The 20,726-nt window shown below is 35.3% G+C and overlaps 1 protein-coding gene across 1 annotated transcript in view; it reads right to left on the reverse strand.

Annotated features, from left to right (window-relative positions):
• The window catches only part of LOC140753681 (Ig-like and fibronectin type-III domain-containing protein 2), a 181,067-nt gene that overhangs the window by 50,602 nt on the left and 109,739 nt on the right, over nucleotides 1–20,726 (reverse strand). Inside the window, exon 4 of the mRNA XM_073088411.1 lies at nucleotides 16,234–16,303. Within this exon, the coding sequence (XP_072944512.1) occupies nucleotides 16,234–16,303 (70 nt within the window). The remainder of the gene's footprint in view (nucleotides 1–16,233; nucleotides 16,304–20,726) is intronic.

The raw sequence follows: 20,726 nt of genomic DNA on the forward strand, positions 1-20,726 counted from the left end.
TTTATTTCGGCAGTAGAATTTGTTTAGTCTTTATTACTACAGTGTGACAATCGCCGTTATCCTCGTCAACACATTACAGTCCCACTGCTGGATACGGCTCTCGTCTCTGAGAGTTGTTTAGATTTTTTTTGTTTGAATACGTCACTGGCGACTTGGTGATGGCTTTTTTATAATATTAAAGAAGTAAACGAGCATGCTATCTACGTGATGGTAAATGGGTACTGCCGTCTATGGACATCTACCCCAATCATCCGCCCCAGATCAGATTAGATTCCTATCTAAAGTTGCCTAAAGTTATTAATTCTAGGAATAAATAAGAGATAAGTCTGTCTCTCATATCATACCCTTGTAAGCGAAACACAGCAATGCTTAACTCTGCTGTAATTAGGCCGAAATAAGTGTGGCGGTGGTGTCTCCGGAGTCGTACTACATAAGGTTCTACCACTTATCCCCGGTAAAATAGGGACTCAAAACCTGATAAGGGCTTAGATTGAAAATTGTTTTAATACCTGTGAGCTGTTAACGTTTTGCTCGCTACATATGTACCTTAACGATATATGGCACCAATATTTGACACATTCAATCAAATCCCTGTTTACTCAGCCCGAACGCCGCCGGCCGATTATTAATTGGCGAAAACTTTTAGTATGTATTTGGTCGAACTATGTTTGCTTTTAATTGGCTTGTTTAACCATGGTACAGGTATGTTATTTAGTTTTTTATTTGGGATTTAGGATTAGCTGTGGACCGCGGGGATTTCAAATATTTTTAGGAACCTTAATATTTTGTCCTTTTAGTAGTAACCCACTGTTTCGTAAAATATAAGCAAAAACCGTTAATTTATATGTTTACCGTAAAAACAAATAAAGATTAGTTACAAACAGCAATTTAATATTGCTCTTGTATGTATGTAATATCGACAGAGATATTTTTAGTAAACAAACGAGTACGCAACTCACCTGGAGAGGTAATTGATGATTATAGATAGAAATAAATAATTATAAACAGGACATAAGTCCTTGGTGTCTTGGTGCGTTGCTTTCCCTCCGCACAAATGCATGATTCATGAAAATTGTTACTAATTTCTGAAATGCAATGATACAGAAATGACCAGTTGACCACCCGCGTGGCGGAGCGGTCATCATACGGATCTGACGCACAGTTCCAGGGTTCCAGGTACGATTCCCGGCCAGACAGATATCTGAATGATGAATTTAGATTTCTATTCTGGGCCTGAGTGTTTGTGTATTCGTCTTAGTGTGTCCATGGCACCCACGACACAGGGAATCCTAGTGTGAGGCTATAAGTGTAGAAAGCGTCTCTTCGTCTTTAATAAATAAACAGAACCGTTGGATTAGTACAGTTTTATTAATACAGTTCGTAAATTAGCAATGATTACTCAATGATCTTGACGGACCATGTTGTAAGCATCGCGAGTGTCTTGCAAAAACTCGTCCGTCCTACTCATGAAATAGCATTGTGGGGTGCTGAAATAATATGGTAGTTTGTTTGATTTCAACCTTTATATGTTTCTACGTGTTCATGTAGGTGGCGAGTTCGATAGGGATTTGACATTTTTAAATAGTTAACAAATGTTTTATAGAAAACTAGCTGACCCGGCAAACTTTGTACCGCCTCAAAATCTATTTATGAAATATATTTAATATATAATATAGCCTATGTTACTCGTGGAAATTGTAGCTTTCGGACGGTGAAAGAATTTTTAAAATCTGTCCAGTAGTTTTTGAGCCTATTCATTACAACCAAACAAACAAACAAACAAAGTTTTCCTCCTTATAATATTAGTGTAGATAACACAAGTATTCGTTCGTGCAGATGATATTAGTTTGTTTGATATTAGCCTACCGATATTACCTCCAGCCCGTTATTACCTAATGATAGGGTAGACGTCACCATATTTGTTAGATGATTGCAAGAAGAAAGGTACACATTTTCGACTAATATTAACAACCAGGACGCTATTAAGAATTGATTAGATGGATTAATCCAGGCCTTTACGAAGTAGTACTCCTGAGGACCAACATTGTCGCCTTATGTATATCAGCCGGCATACGCATTCCTTCACCGAAAATCTGGACTACTCCACGCTAGGGATGGGTGTGGCGGTGGTACCTCCTAGGTCTAGTCATACTGGGTCTACCACTTTTAATCGCCTGTTTTATGTTCTATATAGCAGAATTACACTTACATGCTTAAGAAACGAGGTCCGAGGTTCGAATCCCAGGTACAAACCTCTGATTTTTCAATGTTATGTGCGTATTATATTAATAGTCACTTGCTTAAACGGCGAAGGAAAACACTGTGAGCAAACCTATCTGATACCTTATACCTGAGTAATCTTAAAAAAAGTTTTCAAAGGTATGTGAAGTCTAGTAATTCACACTCGATCAGGCCAAATAAGAATGTTACAAATTTTAATATGTTAACATTTTATATCCCATTTTTAAATAACCTCTAAGTAACAAATGACTTCGGCAAGCAGGCTATTAAAATTAATCTGGAGCTGTCCTTAAGTCCCTACATATTTGGGTCTTACCAAGGTAATACTTACCGTAGTTACGCGAATTTACGAGTATGGCTAAAGAACCCTTCTGTCGTAATGAGTGTTATTGCTTGGCAAATGGGCTATGAGTAAATACGGGTAACTTATGAACTTGCATTGAAGTTGGTTAAACATAAGAGAATACATATATACCTAGTTATGACTATAGGGCTATTCCCCGCATAAAAAATGTTACATGACATACATGCAACTGGAATTATTTACGATTAATAATTTCAAAGAAATAACATTTTTTCACAGATGACTAATAGCAACTCTTTTTATAATATAGAAGTAGCAGACGAGCATGCAGTCCACCTGATGGTAAGTGGCTACTGCCGCCCGTGGACATCTGTAATTAATTAGAATAGGATTATAAATTCCTGCCTGAGGTTGGCCACAGATGCGCCGCTACCCCTGAGGACTAAGCTGGAACGCCTCGGAAAAGTATGTCTCCTTTACCACACCCTTCAAAACGGAACACAGCAGCGCCTAACACTGCTATTATTACGCAGACGTAGGTGTGGCGGTGGTGCCGCCGGAGTCGAACCACAAAGAATTACACAATTATTTACACTTCATAATTTTAAAGAAATAACAAATTTTCACTATATGACTAATAGCAACTTACACTCAAAAATATAAACAGCAAAACATATCTTTATATCACGGCGTGCGTAAATGGACGTTTTACGCACGCTTCGCGTGCGCAAAACCCCCATTTCCGACCCCGTAATATAAAATTTTATACAACACGCGGACGAAAAATGTTTTTCTGACTCGTGTGATTGCAGTCCTCGCCTGCGGCTCGGCCTGCAAACTCACACTTGTCAGAAAAAAATTTTTCGTCCTCGTATCGTAATGTACTATTCTTTAAAACGTAAAATGCTATTGAAATTTTAGTTAGAATTATTTAAGACAAAAAGTTCTAAGACACATTACTTCCATGTAATTGAGTTTATATAGAATTCGCTAACAAAACTCTCTGAGGGTTAGAATTTTCGGCGACGTACTTGATACTTGTATATACGTACTTATATCGTAGACAAATTACGAATATCGTAATACATTTTATTCTATGTCTTATATGTAAACTATATTATTTTAAAGTTGTATTCAAATCTAATGAGTAATTCTTGCTACGAAAAGGTACAATCACCCATACATCCTTATAAATTTTCACCTTTAGGTTTAAGTAGGATAGAATTGGTAAGCCGTGAAGGATATTTTTAAATGAATATGTCTGGAAAAAATAGAAGACAAATTACAAGTCAGTTGTAAAGTAATTGATGTATTAAAAACTAATTATTCTTGTATGTGACACGGGCATTTCGATTTTCATCGCCATAAATCCTTACTAATATAATAAATCCGAAAGTAACTCTGTCTGTCTGTCTGTCTGTCTGGTTGTCTCTTCTTCACGCCTAAACCACGGAACCGATTTTAATGAAATTTTGTACAAAGATAGTCTGAGACCCGAGAAAGGACATAGGATAGTTTTTAACCCGGAAATCCCACGGGAACTAAGGATGGCGATCGATTAATCGGAGAATCGATCTATTGGATCCAAAACATCGATTATTTTAATCGATATTAGTGAGGGTTGAATCGTAAACTATGTAGGTATTTGATCAAGTGATGATCTTTAGTAAAGATGAAGGTACGAATTTACAGTTTTATGTATGTTAGTATGTTATATTATTTTCTTTTAAACGCGGGCGAAGCCGCGGGTAAAAACTAGTTCATTATATACCTACCGAATAATTAGTTTCCAGTGTCTCATCATCTTCCGCTAATATAGGGTAATTAGGAGAAGATTATGTTAATTTACGTCATACATAAATTACTCTGAACCCGCGGGAACAATGGCTGCTATTCGCGTTTCCATCAGGTATATAAAATTTAGCGCCATCTATCGCCATCGTTGTTAAATGAAGTCAATTAAATTATTATTTCAAAGTCAATTAAATTATTATTTCAAGTGTCATAATTTTAAGCGAAATTAATATATTTTAAGCCATGTCTTTCTTTAAAGAATAAAAAATGATTAAAATAAACCGAATTGTAATAATAACAGAAATAAATAATAACTTAAGCATGTTAAAAGTTCCCCCTACTGTATACTAGATGGCGTTGTAACCAATTTGTTACTTAAATCAATTTACGTTATAATGACAGTCTACAAGCTAGGATTATTACTCTGTGGTAATACGGTGTTGATCTAACATTAGGTAGTGTAGGATCGAGCTTGTTTACATCACACATAAATTACTCGGTAAATTCGCGAGCAATCCATTACCGTAACGTAAGGTTACCGCCGCGTGTAAATTACGAAGGATCCCGTTTTCATTAAATGCTTTAATAAAACGCTCATGGCGGCTTTCGTATACGTCGTTGTCTTATTGCACGTGTTTGAAATATATTCAAATTATTAAATTATAGCATTAGTTTAATTAATTATTTCGTGGTATTTTTACAATAATAAGCCCATTTATATAGTCACTGGCTGTTACGATTGTATGAGTAAGCATAAAAAAAGAAAAAAGTGGCTCTTGTCGTTTGTATTTTGCGCGGAAAAAGTTGAAATTGGATCAAGAAATACTTTTATTTTATTATATGATATAAGTGAGGAGAAATAATTAATATTTAAAGATTACGTTTTTAAGTTGCTAGTATTTATTTGTCAGTTCACTTAATTACAATTGACTTGTTTCCCTCCCTAAAAGTTTGATTACTATAAGTTTGATTAACTTTGAACATATTATGAAATAAAACTGTTTCTTGATTTAATTTACCATTTTTTTTTCCCGCGAAAAATACAACTGAAACGTCAAGAGCGTTATTTTTCCTTTTTTTATGCTAATGCATACAATCGTGTCACGCATACACCCAGGGACTATATAAATGGGCACTTATTATTATAAAAATAACACATAACGCAAAATAATTAATTAAAATAATGCTGTAATTCAATAATTTTAATATGTTTTTAACAATATAGTGAACATCTATAAAACGGTTTATTAAAATATGTTATGGAATGAAATATATCGCTTGTATTTACCTAAGAATACAAGGAGCTGTATCATACTCAGAAGATTATGGAGCCAGGAGCGACTATATAAATGACAGTAGAAATTATGAGCCACCATTTTCTAGAAGATTAGCTTGGAGCGGTGCAGCGGGATTAATTAAGTTGTGTCGCTTAATAAATTGGTGTAATTATAAACATAATCATTTGTTGCTGTAAATATGGATGGATATTTTGTAGTATTTTTATATTATAGCATAACATACTTAAAATTTATTTCCACAATTTTCTATCGTTTCTTGCCTCTTGGAAAATGATGGAATTTATTTTGTTGATTAGAATTTGTTTTTTAAATAAACAACAGTTTTCGATTGTAAACATTGTTTTATTACTTTTTGGTTTTCCTAATATATTAATTCGAATTCACTTCCTTAAAAATATTAACCCTTTTTTTTTTTGTTTACGAGGGGGAAACCTTCAAAAGGTACCCGACGACGTGGGAACGACGCCGGGTTATGTGGGATTTTTACCGCACTAAACCCCCGGTAGCCTCAACACCAACGTCCTCCGGAACACAACCGGAGTCCTCCAAGCGCGATGTCCCGATCGGGCTCTGTCCTGGGGGAGCACTTTTGGCACCTCCCACACCATCTGATGCTTACGACGGTATACGACCACACATACCGTCGTCCTTCCCGGGGTTACTTGCTGGACGGTTCGAGCTTCCACTCTAGCCGACCCCTACCCCGAAAGCCTCCTTTTAGTCGCCTCTTACGTAGCCCTATTCTAGCCCCGGGACTACAGGGACAACGATAAGTCGAATTTCAATTATGATGGCCTAATTTCCTAAATAGAATAAGTACCTATACATAATCATATCCGTATGGCCTTAAATATTCCACATCAAAACTCACAAGACGTTACAAGTAGAACCACTTTTTCAATATAGAACTGTAGCACACAAGAATAATATCGAAGTTCGCGAACTCATATCCGCGGCTTTGATATCCGCGAGTGGCCGCGGAGATAAGAAATGAGAGATTGTTCCTACAGGGCTGCCTATTCGTCCCCTTATTTCTTACTAGCACTGACACACGGATACCGCGGCTAGCTAGCTTAAATAACAAAAAAACAAGCTATAATTTATGCTCAAAAACGAGTAGTACTTATACACATGAATCTAACTATGTACGATTTTAGACGAATGATAGGAGTCTGATACAAGATTCATGTATGCTATTAATCTTCAATCTATCCAGCAAAGCCAGCGACTCCGGGAAGGACTACAGTATCTGGGCCGAGTACCTTTGTAATACATAAGAAATAAGGTGTAGGTTGATCGTAAAGCTGTCCCGACAAGTGCCTAACAGACACGGTGTAGAGCACCGTAGGTACTACTTACTACTCGTACGTAGCGCTGAAGACAGACGCAGAGGGTTTTTGCGAGCAATAATCCCACAAAATATGGTGTCGTTCCCACATCTGATACGTTTTGAAGGTTTTCGCTCTCGTTAAAGGATATCCACATTTATAAATTCATTTGTTTATTCCAGTCGTTTTTGAAGGCGGTCTGTTTGCCAATAGCTACGACCGTGTGTATCACACGAAGGGTGGATCCATTAACTTTATTTGTCGACATCTCCCAAACTAAAGAGCTGGGATATCGGCAGATTGGAATGATGTATTGTTCCCAGATTTCATTCCGAATGAACTCGCCTCTACATTGCGTTCTCTCTAATATTGTAGTTATAAAACTGTCTGTACATTTCGAAGTGACACTTTTTGTAGGTTACAACTTTAGGTCTAAATATGCAAGGGCGTAAGCACGCGAGACGCGAAAACGAAAGTGAAAACTGTATTTTTTTAATATTGAAATAGCAAATGAATATGCAGTCCACCTGATGGTAAGTGGCTACTGCTGTCCATGGGCATCTGTAATCAACCCCAGATAAGATAAGAGTCGACCTAAGGTCGGCTTCAGATGCGTCGCTACACCTGAGGACTAAGTTGGAACGCCTTGGATATATCTCCCTTATCACACCCTTCAAACCGGAACACAGCAGCGCTGGACTCTGCTGTTATTAGGCAGTATTATAGTTTGTTTTGATAAGGTAGATTCGTTGTGATAGCGTAGAATAATCAGATGAAGTTAATTACGCTATTATTATAAATTAGGCATGAACATTTATATTTTACATCGTAAATATTCATGTTCATGGTTCATGTATTATTCATATTCTGTTTATTTAACTTTAAATGACAAATAAAAACGTATATTATGCGTAAATAAATTTCTGAAAGTTATTATTATGGTCAAAATTATATTGTTAATTGCTACAAGGACGAATAACTTCTTGGACAATTAAGTAGCATAGGTCTTTTATTAATTTTCGTAGGTTAACGATGTTTATTTAAATTCATAGTAATGTTCATATTTTATGTATATTTTCATGTACGTGTATATGTAATAAAATCATATAAATAGACATATATTGGTAAAGATTACTCTCTCCTAACAAGAAAATGTAACCAGTTTTGACAATTGAAATTGTCACTGTCATCTATTTTCGTGTTTGAAAAATATTTAAAAAATGTAGTTTTTAAATCATTTACGAATGAAACGATATTTCTCTGCACTTTTTCTTCCATTTCGTGTTTTTGCACCACGTAACTGCACATGCTGGCATTGTTCCGCGTAAATTACACCATGACAGCTATTAAATGGCTGACACATTTGTTAGCCGTTTAAGCCATTTAATGGCTTCCTTCAACTACATGGCGGTGAGATATTAATACTTTACTTTTTTTTACTTTACTTATCTATGTAAATAGATAAAATGTTGTATCTGTCTCATGGAAACTGAGATATTATTTGGTGCAACCGCAGAACAATAGAAAAAATATTTTATGTAGCATATATATTACATAACGTAATTAAATATTTATTATTATAAATGAATATAACATTTGACGCGAGAGAAGCTTTACAAGTAGCGTTAATAAAATTATTTACGCAGGTAATGTCCCGGTATAAAGTAGTACAATAATAATATTTATTATGGCCTCCTTTGTGCGCGTCTAATTTTATCGAAAGGGATGGATTCAGTGCGTTTTGCGAGGGTACATTTGATTGTATTCCTTGAGCCCTTTTAAGTACAATGAATTATTTACATTTACTTTGCCTAATCTAGGAATAGTCCTTCATACAAATAGTTTTAGTCCCGAAATGAAAGAAAAAATTACAACAGAAATGTGATGTATTTTTGTAATAATTAAAAAGGGTAATGATTAATATAGGTACAGAAGGAATTTAATATTAATTACTGTGTTTGAAACAATGTTGATATAGACTCAAATTTACACATTAGACGAGGGAGACACATTGAACACATTGATGAACGAGAGTATTGCTTGCAAAATTGCTGAACTATTGGTCTTAGCAAGTTCTAGCAAGATTCAATTTAATAAAACGTTTACTTGTCTCTTTACTTTACATTAACGTTAAAAAACTGATGTCATCATGAAAAACTAAACTTCTTAATTGACCAGTCTCATCCCACTCAAGTCATTTCTCATCAACCGAAGCTATCAAAATAATTAATCGAAAATTTCAAACGATCCGTCTTAAACGCGCCATTTTGTCGGCCCTGCTTTCATTCTTAGGCGCCAAAGTCATATCATTTATCCCTTTATAGCTGAGAAAATCTTCATCGAGGATCGAGGATCTTTTTACGTCACCAAATGATTATCGTCAGTAATTATAGTTATCTAAGTGTTCGGTCATTAAACATAATGGTTCCCTTCCCCGCCATTTGACAATTACCACCTTGTCACGCTACCAACGGGTGGGCGGTAAACTATGACTGGTTGAAAATCATTAGCGGAATTACCTACTTATAGAAATTTGAAGGTGGTATGATGACCCTTCCCAACTTATGTTCTTTAAAACAGGTGAACTACATGTTTCAAAAAATTTATCGGATTGGTGACGATCTTAAGACGCTTGGTGATTTCGAGACTAAGAGAACTAAGAGTAAATAAATGAAGGGAGAAAATAATTTGTGTCATGGGTTACAAAAAAATGGTGACCTATTGTACCAGTATATATTATCAAACGTATGAAAGAAGTTGAAATTGAATCAACTCTTTCTGAATGTCTACGGTCAAATATTGTCAATGGGAAAAGAACAGAGAGTAACTGCTTTCAGGCACCTTAAGAAGTGTTAAACTGAGGTACTAATAGAAGAAAATCAAGTTAGAGGGAAATGGTAGAAGAAAACTTTTCTCGCTATTCGTGAGGTAGTCGACAGTGGACCAAGTCCTTCCCTCGGGGTCACACTTAGCCGTTATGGGGTTTAAGATTTTGGGTATAACGCCTGGATAATTACAGCTTAATTGTACGGTCGATTGTTAGGCGATGGCAGATATAATCACTGAGATAACTACGGACAAGATGTTTATGGAGGACAAAGTGTCGCTTCGCTTCTAAAGTGTTATTATGTTTAGGAGTCTATGAATCTGTATGGTTTGGATACAAGCCTGTTTAGATCTTACCTCTAAGTATGGGTCTTACATATGTAAGATTAAATTTCAAACAAGCATTTTACTTACTTGTTATATACTTACTTGTTATATACACCTTATTGTCTCTTCTCGTAGATGTCGTAGGAGAGGACAGAAACTAAATTCAAGAGTTAAGAAGGTCGTAATGTTTTCTTGAGAACCACTGACTCAGACAGTCAAGGGGTATCCCTTAGTCGTATGACTACGATAAAACTACACTTTCTAGTTAAGGTATTTATTGTATAACTGATTTCACATTCATTTGACTAACCTAAAAGATCTTAATCTTAATTTCTCACATTAGTTTGTAGATCTCTGATCAAAAGTTCCTACAATAAATGGTTGAGAACACGAGGCACAAACATGGCAACAAATATTTAGGGGATGGGGATTGGGGAATCTAATAATAAAACCTTTGAACCATAGGGCGGTGGGTACATTCTCCGAAATATCCAAGAATTAGCCACTAATTGTTTTGTCCAAATAACGAAATTAATTGGGGACCCTTTATTTATCGAACAAATTGTTGATATTGTAACAGATTCTATATTATTTATTTACTCGTATTTCTTTAACCTAATTGCTCACAATTGGAAAAAAATCATCAAGGATAAAACATCAATTGTCATGATTATTATAGTATGGTTATGTAGTAGTTTTAATCACGATCATTATAATACCATTGCTAGGCCATGGGTCAGAGTCATGCGCATCACTCAGAGTGAAAAATTTAGGGGAAATAATCTGAGCTGACCAAGTGCGGATTGGCAGACCTCAAACACTTTTAAGAAATTTTTAGTTTAGACGAAAATTAAAAAGTTAAACGTTAAGTACAAGTGGTATTAGTAAACGGGCGTACTCTGATCAACTGTAGCCTATGAATACTAGTTAAATTAAAAAACGCAAAGTCTGCAATAAATCTATCATATATGCGTTGCTTCCCTACAAATGACAGAAATCGAGGAGACGATAAAGGTGGTAGAATTCGTTGTGATTCGACTTCGGAAGCATCATCGCCATACCTATGTATTTCCACCCTATAACAGCGTTAAGCGCTGCTGTGATCTGTTTAAATAAAATTAAATGAAATGTTAAGGGAGATACTTATCCAAGGCGCTCCACCTTAGTCTTCAAAGGTTACAACGTATCTGTGGCCAACCTTAGGCCTCTAATCTTATTTTGGGTTTATTACAGGAATATATGAGCAGCAGTCACTCCTCAGGTAATGCTCTAATCTTATTGTGTGTTTATGAGATATGTTTGAGCGGCAGTTGCTACTTTCCATCAGGTGGACTGCATGCTCGTTTTCTACTTATTTATAAAAAACCTCTAAAGTAAAATACCTTAAGAGAAAATCCTATAAATATATTTCCCTACTTGTAACACACAGTTCCAATTCAAACAACTGGAGCGTTTTCGGCAATCCATTCTACAAATAGCGGCCTCGCATTGGCCGGCACAATTAATTCCGTAACTCTGACAAATCAATTATCGGCTAGTGGCGTTCATTATAGCTCGCCATTGAGTTCGGACGCAATCAGGATAAAGAGGATTCCAACTTTCTATAGCTTTTAGACCGTTTTGCTGCAATCGGTAGTTTCTAAAAGGTTTGGCTGTGCTATTGTTGGATATGTCTGCTTCAACGTGAAATGATTGTTTGTTTACTTTTTATAATCGTGTCGGGTCTTATAATTTGTAACATACATTGCTGCTGTGTGTGTAGCTCTATCTTTTATTTTATATATTTCCAATACTTATAACATTGCCCGTTAAATATTGCAATGGCATATATTTTCTTATTTTACTTTTACTTCCTTTATGCATTTTTCTTTGATTTCATTCTATTTTTCTATTTCAATTTCTATGATTTTATATATCGCATTTTGGGATTTGTTATATTTAACCAAAATAAATTGTCACATTAATACCAAATTCTCATCATCTTAACATAATTATAACATTAGATTAACTATTTATTAATTTGTAACTTTTAATATTTTCCTCGCTTATTTGTACGACTTCCCTGAGAATGTATAATTTCATAACTTGCTCATCTAAATTCAGCAACAAAATGAATTTAAATTTGAAAGTTCTACACTTGATTTCAGTAATTTGTACCAAATGGACTGTGTTATTTACTACTTCGTGAAACTAATTTGATAGAATGTTCTTAATTCTTGGGATCTTTCGCTTAGCCTTTGGCAAATGTACTCGTATTTTTCGTCTTGTTATGTCAATTCCAATACATGTGCCTATTGCTACAAGCACTTCATTAACGGTCTGCTAACGAGAAATAAGAGATAGAAGTTTAGAATAGACTAGCGAGCCATTATTGTCTGTATTCGTTAGAATTTCCGAGAGTAATCAGGATACAGAGAATAGCTTGGATGTAAGAGAATACGATTGTGTAAAGAGTTTTAAAACCCTACATGAGTTATTTGAGTTGGTACAACATACACATTGATTTTTGCTTATTTATTTTTTTAAATAGGAGCCACAAATACAACTTACCACGCTTTGCGATTATTGCCGCGTCAGTGCTGTCGCCCATGGACTTTTGTAATTAAATGTTCTAGAATAAGTGTACCACCTAAAATTGGTCATATATGTTTAAAAACTCTCGAGACAAAGATGAAACTTAAAAAAAATTAAACCTGCTTCATTAAACGCTGTAAATCAGAATACATCAGCGCTATACTTATAACAAGTCAGAGATAGTGTCGTCGTACCAATTTGAATGTACATTTTTTAACAATGAATCCCTTTAAATTTCGATGAGTAGGACCCACGTCCTGATGCCAACGTGCACTTTTTGTGAAGTCTACCCATCCGATTGCAGGCATCAGGCATTTGTCTTTATTTGAGTAGTGGCTTTCATTACCCGCTGGCGATGCCGGACGCAATCAGGATTGAGGACAGTCCGCCGAGAATTGGATTGTGTAACGTCTAGCTTTTAGATTTTATTGGATTTGCCTCTATTGAATTGCTGTTAGACTATTCAATCTTTTAACATATTATCGTGGATGTGGAATATAGTTTTTATTTCTAATCTGTATTCTCTTTGATAATTTAAATATTTTCTGTTTATTATATTTACCTATTAATATATTTAGTAACACTAGAATTAGGTGTTTTGCAGTAAGAATTGATTGATAGATTTCAATAACTAATGCTGTAAAATTAAATTAAGTCCTTAGGATGGTGTTAATGGTAAATGCATTCGATTTACCTCTGAACCTCTTTTTTATTGTTAAAGTCCAATAATATTTAAAATATCCAAGTATATACAATTTTCATCAAATTATGATTCTTACGTGCATTTGTAGTGAAATTCGTACATCCGACGTGGCATACATCAGGCATTTGTTTTTATTTGAGTAGTGGCTGTCATTACCCGCTGGCGATGCCGGACGCAGTCAGGATTGAGGACAGTCCGCTGAGAATTGGATTGTGTAACGTCTAGCTTTTAGATTTTATTGGATTTGCCTCTATTGAATTGCTTTTAGACCTTTTAACATATTATCGTGGATGTGAAGTTTAATTTTCATCTTTATTTTCCTAGATGATTTAAATATTGTCTGTGTCAAATCAAATCAAATCATTTATTTGCATTTATGTCAGTAGTCAAATCATAAGTTAGAATTCTATTGATATCCTATATAGCTTATATTTCGTGATTATTGCAGTAAATTCCTGTGATTTCTGTATTTGGTTTAAGAAAGTTTTTAAAACCCGTAGGAGGATGTAGGAAACAACCATGCAGGCAACCTGGTGGTAAGTGGTTACTGCTCGCCATAAACATGTAACCAACTTTCGAGTAATATAGAACATTACTACCACCTTTTTGGCACCTTTCACGGCACTGGTGAAGAAGGTTAGGTCAGGTCTGTAACTTTTACTTCTCTAACTTTAACGAGGTTTAATGGAAAAGTTTAACCATATTAACACCAAACATAGAACTTGTACTGTATTTCAGTCGAGTCAAATTATTTACTGAATACAGTTTACAAATGGCGTTTAAATATAGTTTCAACTACAAATAAACTGAGGCTTCATTGTTATTCTAATGAATTTAGGATCGGAGCGACTGAGAACTCGCTTACGCAATTTATATACAAATTGTACTTACGAAGAAGTTTGGATAACTTTGAAGAATTCTCGTAATTCTCCGAATTGTTCTCGATAATTCTTCTATTTTATCTCCTTTCATATTCAATTAAATTTAAACGAAGTTTTCATCAATTTAGTGTATATGTCTACACTTTTTTCTGTGGTAGTGATTTGATATCTATTTGATGCATCAAGCTTGTGCATTATATTAATCAATTATTATAATCATTTGACCGATTTACACAAAACATTAATGATGAACGGCGTGGTGATATCATACTACATGCCATATTAGATGTCTGACAGAGGGTTCTAGGTTTCCGTCCCCGACAATAAGTTATTTATATAATGGATTGGAAATAGGTAAGAAAACATTGTTTTCTTTCCGTATTTTTATTCATCTGTCTAACACCTGAGTAAAGTTAAACGAATGTTAAACACAAAGAAAGATTTTAGAAAATTTATTTAATAAAAAGACGTTTCCTACAGTCCTGTGTCGTGGGAACCATGAACATAATTAAGACTAATACACCCAGACCTAGACCCAGATCAAAAAATTCATCATTCACATTCATCATTCTAAATTCATCATTCAGATATCTGTCTGGTCGGGGATCGAACCCTGAACGCTCTGCGCGTCAAACCGGTATGATGAGCGCTTCACTACGCGGGTCGTCAAAATTATGCCTTGGTTTTCTGTTCAATGTAAACCGTAACTCCTTCACAATTAGAATTTGGATACACATAACTTATTATTGTAATTCGTTGCATGTTACATGCATATGTAAAACTGAACCTGCATATATCATAACATAAATATTTATTATCACGTCATAGTCTATTTCATTTAAGTGTTAAAGTGTTAAACTAGTTCTTTGTTATTACAATGAGGGATCAGGCGAATCCTCTTTAAATTCTAGTGAATTATGTATACAAATTGTGCTATTGCTAACACACAATACGATACGACGTCGTGTCGTGACGCGTTGTTACGTCGTGTAGAAAAATGTAAATACTGGGTGCATCTATTTAACACTTTAATTGTGGAAATGATTTTGGAAAAAAACGTCACGTCTGGCCGCGTACTATAACACCATGAAGTGGTGAAAATGCTGTGCTAGTTATAATTGGACCTAAAAACCCGAGGGGTCCTAAGTTCGAATCCGTGGCACACACCGCTGATTCTTCAAAGTGATAAAGAAATTACATATAAATTCAATAAGGGTGAAAGAAAAAATCGTGAGGAAATCTGTACACCTGAGGTAAGGTGTGTGAAGTCTACTAATGCGCATTGTTGACAGTGCCTCGTAAAGTTCCACGACATGACCCCGTTTCACATCCATACGATCGACGTCGCACCGTGTCACGATACGACGTCGTGTCGTATGTGTATATTACCCTTACTTACAATTTAAATTATTTCGTTATTCATTCTGGTTGAAACTTGATGGTATTCGGTTTATTATGGAGATTCATTTAGCACTTATTTTGGATGGCGTTAAGCAAGGAATTACGAATGAAGGATTCACACTTATGTCATGGTAATCTAAATATCTATCCGGGTATCAAAATATACCTGGAACTTAATACGAAGTGTCACATATATCGTAAGCTGGGATTTGGTAATACAATACAACTTACAACCTTACTTTAAGTGATATAAAAAGAGGGATGATCAAGTGTGATATTATATTATTAAACCTAAAATGAATGTACGATTAAACACTTCACCTGTTAACTAAGATTTTTGTGCTTACAAATATAAATTAAATTACTAATAAATAAATTAAAAATAAATTACTTACTATAAATAAGCGATCTCTATTTTTAATTTTTTTAAACGGCTATGATTTCGTAGTTATCATCACTTCTTCACAATTTTCTATTATTAGGTAATCTTTTCTTAAAAAACAGCGTAAGAAGATAGTTCTGTATAAGAAGCAGACAGCTAGATAAAAGTTCTTACCTTCGCTAGAATCCGCAAGCGATGTTGTTGTAAGCGCCAGCAGCGCTACGCAGAACGGCACTGCTCTCATCTGAAAAAGGCGAACAAAAATGTAACAATTTCCAAGTATTAACCTACAAATACAATTTAGGAAAGTTTAAGGGTCTGGGGTCACTTAGGATGCTGTTTCTGGCAATTGACGACGTGATTTAGAAATCATATTAATACATCTTCTCGAGAAAAAAATATTATTTAAAAAATACTACGTATTTACGTTTGTCCAAACTGCGAAACAATTAATTATGGTAGACAGAAAAACTTTTAGGTTTTATAAAACGAAGTAAACCTAGGAAGAGGAACCTATCTATAGTATTTAAACCAGAAGGTCTCGAAAATCTCTAGTTCAGACTGACAGATCCGGCTCGAAGGACCAAAAACATGATGTAACTGACTCGAGCTGGTTCTACAAAAGTTGAACTGGTGTATATAATAAAACACTCAAATGAATTAAAACCTTCCCTATATCGAGATTTTCATTCAATTACAAAAAAAATCAACAACTAGCTAGCTATGTAGTTTAACAAATCGAAACCAATGCCTTAGCGATCCTTTATTCCTTTTAAATCATAAAATCGAGCAAAACTTAATTAAAAATATCTTTAGCAAAAAACAAAATCCACACATTTCGCAAATAGCAAAGCCTATACAAAAATTAGTAATTACTCCGAAATAAACATTTCAATTTCACTCACATATTTCCTTAAAGTTAATACACGAATAACTACCCCTTGACCTCTAAACACGATTCCTTTCACATCGAAAGCTTGAAACGAAGCTTTTGAAGCTTATTTAAAAGTGTTATTCCGAGTGGAAACTAGGTGAGCTTTCTTGGACCCAGGGGTGAATTCTTAGAGTAAGTGTAGTGAAAGTTCACAAGGCCTTTGAAATCGGGATACGTACGTACTACGTTTATTATATTGAAATCTTTGTGTGTGTGTGTGTGTGGAGTTATGTTTCTTAAAAGTCGCAGGTTATTGTACCGTAGCAAACGTTTATAAAATATACTTTTGAAATCAAATTATTCTTTGAAATTGAAGACAAAATCGAATTTTAAAAATTGATACATCGTATGTGCTACCACAGATCTTAATTTCATAAATACTGTTTTGCTCCTTGTCATTAAATATCAGTTCATTACATTTGTAGTTGGCATCAAGTTTCTTTGTCTAGACAGATGTCAGATTTAGCTTGTCGAGTTATCCGCTGAATAATGACGAGTATGTAAACGCCGGGCACGAGGACAGACGCGTAATCCTTTGGTTCGCGCTGGCAAACCTACGTCGCGGACGACGGACGAGCGGTGTAGCAAGTATCGAATCCATACGAGTTGATCATTTATATACTGGTGCTCGCATCTATTCGCCTGTTCTCGGTGACATTTGTACCTGGTATAATACAGAAGTAGAAACGTATGCAATCCACCTATTAGTGTCAATTGGCGGTACAATACGTTCTATCCCTGAGGACTTAAGTATTAACCCGTCGTATGTCTCCATACCACATATTTATTTTTTATTTTTTTATAATATAGGTGTAGCAGACGAGCATGCTGTCCACCTGATGGTAAGTGGCTACTGCCGCCCATGTACATCTGTAGTTAACCCCAGATGGGATTAGATATTCCTACCTGAGATTGTCCACAAATGCGCCGCTACCCCTGAGGACTAAGCTGGAACGCCTCTGAAACGTCTGTCTCCCTTACCACACCCTTCAAAACGGAACACAGCAGCGCTTAACACTGCTGTTATTAGGCAGAAATAGGTGTGGCGGTGGTGCCGCCGGAGTCGAACCACAAAGGGTTCTACCATCTTATTACATCCTGACTAGTAATATTGACTGAAATATGAACATACTCGGTTCATCGCTAGCCAAAACTTTAAATTACTATCAAAGAACGGTTAATTTAAACGGCGAATTCTGTCGGGGCGGAAATTTTAACAGCTTTATAGCCTTTTAAATCTAGGGACGTTTTCGACCCTAATAGATTTGGGGGTTGTAATTGTCGTTGGCTACGGCTGGCAACCGTAATTTAAATTAATTAACTTTGTTTTATTCCGCGAACACGGCTGGCTAGCTCTCCATTAAATGTTGACGACATGTTTTGTTGACTTGTTGTACTATTAACGAGCAACGATTTATTATGTTCGTTCGTTATGAAGTGATGAAAATATGAAGCTGTTTACACGCCTACATTTGCAAGTTTGGAGTTTAAATTAAAATTTACAAAATCAGTAACTCTAATTTTTTAAATAACGAAAAATTATATCGTCAACGCATATAATCGGTTATTGAAATGGTTATAACAGCTGTACAAATACAAATATTTCTTTTATGTTATTTCAGTGATATAACTTTTTAAAACCGTATTAAAACATCGAGCCTGATTTTTACATTGTACTGAAATGAAATTAAAAATATCATTATCCATATTCATAGTTAAGATTTTGTTTCTATGTAATAATATAAGTAGTAAAAAAACACTTATGGGGCAACCTTAAATTTCAACTCTATTTTATTTATTTATGCATACAAAAATATCAATACAAAAAGAACTTATATTTAAAATCTAGTTCCAAAGCACTGCTTATTTATAAATAAATCTCTAACTCTTTAAACTCTTTTCTATATCTTCGCTTATCGCTTTAATCTTATCCACTACTAGTAGAACATGCATCAAAGCCATTTTATTGGTATGGAAAACTTTGAAACGAAACGACAGCTTTTGGGTATTCAATTAATATGTATTTCATTGTTCAGGTTCTTCAGTGTAATGTCTGTTTTAATGATAGTTCTTCCTACTTTTAATGGGAGCCAGATGGGCAGCTACGATATCTCGGGAAATTCCCAATTAGTTTCCCGGGACTGGAATTTGAACAAGTGAAGGGAATTTTAATTCCAGTAAGCCGAAAGATGTTACGATGATGAAGATTATGTAAAATTATTGTTATTGAAATGGAAAATTTAGAATTGGTTAAAGTTGGAACTTCTCACAGCCAGCACGGTAGATTTATGGCTTGATATAGTGACTATGCTTCGCAGTGGCGTATTTTTTGTAAGATTAAAAGAAGTGGCAAATGAGCATGCGGTCCACGTGAAGATAAGTAATCACTGCCGCCTATGGTCTTCTGTAACCAGCTCTATGTAAAATGTTCTATCGGAAGCCGATTAACAATGTCTTGAACTCTGCAGGACTGAGATGGTCATTTCATATGCAAGTTAGGTAGCATCTTAGCCTTTCCACCGAAACACAGAATTAGTTCACGCTATAAAAGTTGTAGAGTTGGCGGTGGCACCTACGTAGTGGAATCATACTGGCTCTACCACCTTTAGAGAAAGAATATAAGCGCAAAGTACTAAGCTACTATTAAACATAATTTAACCTTTGTGTAACTAAAGCAGGAACACAAAAGCATTGCAGTCGAATAAATCAAAAAGCAAGCCGTCTTGTCCAAATGAGATTTTCATTTAACGTGAGGCGAAATAAAACAATATCCAATAATGCAAGACCCTGGCGAAGGGTAAGGGTCGCCTCAGGGCCTCTGGGGTGTTTGCATATCGTTTGGCTTGAGGAAACTTTACCCAAAATCCATGTAATTTATTTAAAAACAACATATTGACGCCCTTAGACCGATAAAAGTTATTTCTAGTGTGGAGTGGTTCTTGTTTTTCGATGGGAGGGTGTGGATACCGGCTGACTTACTATGTTAGTCTTCAGTACCATGACCATGAGATTTCAAAACATCCCACAATTTTACGTCACGTTTACTCAATCCATTTTTCTGTTCCGTTTGCTTCAGACTCAGTAAACGTAACAATAAGTAAGTGCTCAAGTGACAATGAACTTTTTGTCTCCCTCACATGTTCGCAAAAAGAGAGACAAAACATTAAGCGTACTTTTTTTTCAATTTAGACATTTAATGTTACGTTACTGACACTATAGTTCTGATACAATCCGCTAAGGGCGCTGATTGGAAATTGTATGGGCAAATACGTAAACAAATACCAAAAACAGTCATATTTGTCAAAACCTAAAAACTCATGGTAAGGGTACAGGAGTGGTGTTATTAGCGCATCTGTGATCGGCTTGAGGTAGAAACCCTATTTTATATGAAGTTGGTTTTCATGGTGTTGAAGGTCCATGGGTGGCTGTGACTATTTACCATCAGGTGGAATACATGCTCGTTTTAAATAACAAATATTTACATCTCATAAAAAATCTGATGTTCTTTGTGTATTTCAAAGTAATTATTGCATTGTTTAATTGTCAAGGAAAACATCGCGAGGAAACCTATATACCAGAATGTTCTTTAATATACGTAGTAATCATTGGCTATGTGTGTGTGAGTAGATGATGTCTCATCGACACATTACGTACATGTGTACGTTTGAAGAAATTTAATGAACCTCTTTGTTGTTGGTAACGAAGTTAAACGATGGAAAATGATTTTCCCGTC

Source organism: Epargyreus clarus, unplaced genomic scaffold, assembly GCF_041222505.1.
Source record: "Epargyreus clarus isolate Ecla_fem2 unplaced genomic scaffold, WU_Ecla_fem_2.2 ptg000027l, whole genome shotgun sequence".
In the NCBI taxonomy this organism is placed as follows: Eukaryota; Metazoa; Arthropoda; class Insecta; order Lepidoptera; family Hesperiidae; genus Epargyreus; species Epargyreus clarus.